The following is a 3,479-nucleotide window of genomic DNA, read 5'->3' on the forward strand; positions in this document are numbered from 1 at the left end:
CTACATACCTGGTATTTTAGCTTTCCATCCTTAAGAAGTCTTAGTTTAAGTTGTCTGTCTAGAGTCTCTCCATAAATATGGTTCAAGTCAACCTACAAGGCAAAAGTATTAGAAACATGAAGTCAAACTACATTTTTTGCTATTTTAGGGTAAGTCTTCTTCTATGAAAGCCAACAGGAGTTGGTCTTTTAGATATCTAACTATTAATTATATTAGATGATTGACACCATATAAGAATCATGCATTGATGAAGCCAAACTGTTTCTTAGGAACTGGAGAAAACTCCACATAATGATTTTAAGTTGCCAGCTGATTTAAGAGGACTCCTTAAAAAGGTCAGCAGCTTTTTATCATGTAGACAGCTCTGTCTAAAGCAGAAAGACATATGCAGTGCACATACACACTGTATCTACATTGAAAAATTGTCCAACGACTGTCCATTTTGGAGATAGTTCTGCTTAAACTCACTATAAATGGATCTGTACAATGTATTTTTCCAAAGCTTACTCAACATAAAACATGCTGCATTTAATGAATATCCRAACTACTCTATTGGACTCTGTTACTTGCAAAGAGCTGTACATATAGCACTGTAAAGCATCTTGTCGTATCTTGCTAATTGAAGAGACCTAATTTAAAAATTGCAGCAGCAGCGAGCTCCAATTGAAGAGACTATTTTTGCTTTGCATGTGCAGTTCTGACCCAGTAAGCGATGCTATTGAGTTGCTGGAATTCTGCCTGATGTTGCACAGCGCATGCGCTAGCGTTTGTGCGCTCTGACTACCTGTAAGATACAATTTCAGTTCAGCGGCTACAAARAGCGAAGAGCTCTGTTCAAGTTAGAGCTACGATCTTACCCCATGGCCGAGAGCTTTAGTGAAGCCAGGTCCTTTCTTGTGGTCTGTCTTGAAGAACTGATGAGTGAAGTGTTGAGCAAAGAATGTGAACATCACATTTGTGCCTTGTGGGTCAGGAATAAATTTTCTCCTCAGCAAGAATTTCTCCACAATCAGCTTTGAATCTGGGAGCTCTTTCTTACCTACAAGGAGAGTGAGAATGCACCAAGTTATTTGCCTGCTGCTATGCTTAGTTACATCAGTGAAAAATCTGTTTTAATTTTAATACTGAATCAATTCTACCTCTAAGAGGAAAATACAGAGAAAAATAAGATATTCAAGACAACTACTAGAAGGAGAAGATAAAGATAACTACTTTTCATTGGTTATAGTCATACCCTTTTCTATGCTCACTTTCTTGATTTTATTGTAAGTCTCCAAATTCACCCAATTTTTAGCATGTAGCTCAATAATGATAATTGGAATGATCATCTTTTAGATCTTCACACCACAGGTCCAATACATAACCATTTCACAGTAAGCTGACTTTGGTGAGAATAACAGTGCGCAAGCAGGGCTCTTAAATTTAAGGCAGATAYGTAGAACAGATGTCCCATGTTCATTTCTAGGATTCTTTTCCTTACCTTTAACACCCATTGGTGTTGGGCAGTCATGTCCTACTGGTGGCAGGCTTCTTGTGTAATAGGAAAGATTGGAATATGCTTCCCAGCTTTTGTAATTATAGTCACTGTTGTAAGTTGGTGGGCTGTCAATTAAATGTGATCTTGCTGGAAGGAGAGAGAGTATTTTTTGTTGGTTTTAAAACTGTATGTTTTACTTTTAAAGTAAAAAAAAAAAAAAGGGGGGGGGGGCCAAGTCTTCTGACCATTTTGACAGCAATTTCACTGACAAATTCCACTCGTACCGATTAGTGAAATTAATGGGTTTATGGTTACCAAGTAACAAAAATGGGCCCAGGATTGTCAGTGGTATCCAACTACAACTTTAACGTTAAAGTCAGAAAACTGTCAACAAAATCCTGGATTCTATTAGGCATAGGAGAACAGAAAGCATTTGCATTGGAAGAGAGAGTTTCACACAAGCTTGCAGCATGCTGAAACCCATGAGTTTTGTTTGGGCTGTCCTTATTACCTTAGTGCATTTTAGCTTGCTGCTTTATATTTAAACAAAGTATAACTGRTAGGAGTTACTTGCAGGACTAAAGGATTAATGCTACCAGAACAAGGAATTCATACTCACACATAAGCACATATCTCATAATAGCATCCCGTAAGAAGGGAATGTTGTTGATGATGTTCCAGACCCCTTCAAAGTGAGTGAGAATGTAGTGGACAGTGTTTGGCGTGGGTTTCAGCGTTAGCTTCAGCCAGGTGAAGAATTCCGCTGCAGGCATCAATGGAAAGATTAGGCTAAGTTAGGTACAGAAAAACRAGCCTAGCATTTCAGTTCTAGAACTGCAGGTTATTTCCACTAAAGTACCTCCAAGATACTTACGTGTTGTGCAGTTTTCCCCATAAAATCCCGTCCTTGTACAGTCACACTCATATCGATCRAACCCTGTTGTCATGCATACTCCTCTGTTCTGGCATGGGTTTGAACAACAAGGATTGGCTACAATGGAGGGGGAAAAACGCTCCAATTAAAATCACATCTTACACACCTTAATCAGCATTTTCAYGTCACTAAGCTATTTTCTGAGATCTAGGCAGTGTCCTTAAGTTGAAGGCCTGTCAAGGAGACACCAGAGAGCACCCACACATGCTAGACCTGAACTAGTGCATGGGACCTGCAGCCAGTAACATAAATACACACATTTGCCTGTATTTCTGGACAGCAGTGAGCCTGCTCAGATTATCTCACACAGGCCACAGCACATCAGGCCTCCAATGATATTAAATGATTTYCCCCCCCCTGCAGGTGGCAAAAGAAATACAGGAGATGAAGAGTCATAAGAATCCCTTCTGAAGATGAAGGAAAAAAAAAAAAAATAAAAGAGGGAAGCCCGCATTTTTAACTGCACTGTGAGCACTGCCGCACCACTGAGCCCCCCGGGAAGCCCCCAGCCTGCTTTCGCAGGGAGGGAAGTTACCCCGGGCAGGTAGCAGAGGCCGCGCTCAGGCGCCCACGTCCCCCGCCCCTCGCGCCCACCGATCCCAGCGGCGCTAACGCGGCGGCTCACAGCGGAGCGCGGCCCCGAGCTCCAAGGCACCCGCGGGCAGGCCGCGGCCGCGGGTCCCGGGGGCCGCTCCGAGGCGCAGCCGCCGCGTTTCGTACCCGCCTCCTTTGCGCGGGAAGGCGCGGGGCGAGGCGGAAAGCGAGCGCAGGTGGCGCGGCCGCGGCTCGTCACGGCCGCGGCCGCTGGGCGCGGCGGTTACTCACCTGCTCGGCCGACAGCCAGGAGCGCGACCACCAGGGCGCAGGGCAGGATCATGTCCCGGCGGGGACTGCTGGCGCTGCGGTTACGGCTCGTGCTGGCGCGGACACTCGGCACCGAGGACCCAACGGCTGCTCTCCAGGTACGCAGCCCGCTTATTTATGCCGGGCGCCGTGACTCACCCCCCCCGCCGCCCCCCCCAGCTCCTCGCCGCCCGCCCCCCCAGCGTGCCGCGGCGCCGGAAGCCA

At 45.7% G+C, this 3,479-nt stretch overlaps 1 protein-coding gene across 1 annotated transcript in view; it reads right to left on the reverse strand.

The window, feature by feature from the left end:
• PTGS2 (prostaglandin-endoperoxide synthase 2) overlaps positions 1 to 3,321 on the reverse strand; it is an 8,058-nt gene extending 4,737 nt beyond the window's left edge. The window contains exons 1-6 of the mRNA XM_085312441.1: positions 3,237 to 3,321; positions 2,352 to 2,468; positions 2,097 to 2,240; positions 1,481 to 1,624; positions 858 to 1,039; positions 9 to 92 (exon numbers count right to left, since the gene is read on the reverse strand). Of these exons, the coding sequence (XP_085168567.1) occupies positions 9 to 92; positions 858 to 1,039; positions 1,481 to 1,624; positions 2,097 to 2,240; positions 2,352 to 2,468; positions 3,237 to 3,288 (723 nt within the window). The 5' untranslated portion in view covers positions 3,289 to 3,321. The remainder of the gene's footprint in view (positions 1 to 8; positions 93 to 857; positions 1,040 to 1,480; positions 1,625 to 2,096; positions 2,241 to 2,351; positions 2,469 to 3,236) is intronic.
• Between the last annotated feature and the right edge of the window lie 158 nt (positions 3,322 to 3,479).

The sequence above is a fragment of the Rhea americana genome, unplaced genomic scaffold, assembly GCF_003343005.1.
Source record: "Rhea americana isolate MKP2758 unplaced genomic scaffold, rheAme1 scaffold_364, whole genome shotgun sequence".
In the NCBI taxonomy this organism is placed as follows: domain Eukaryota; kingdom Metazoa; phylum Chordata; class Aves; order Rheiformes; family Rheidae; genus Rhea; species Rhea americana.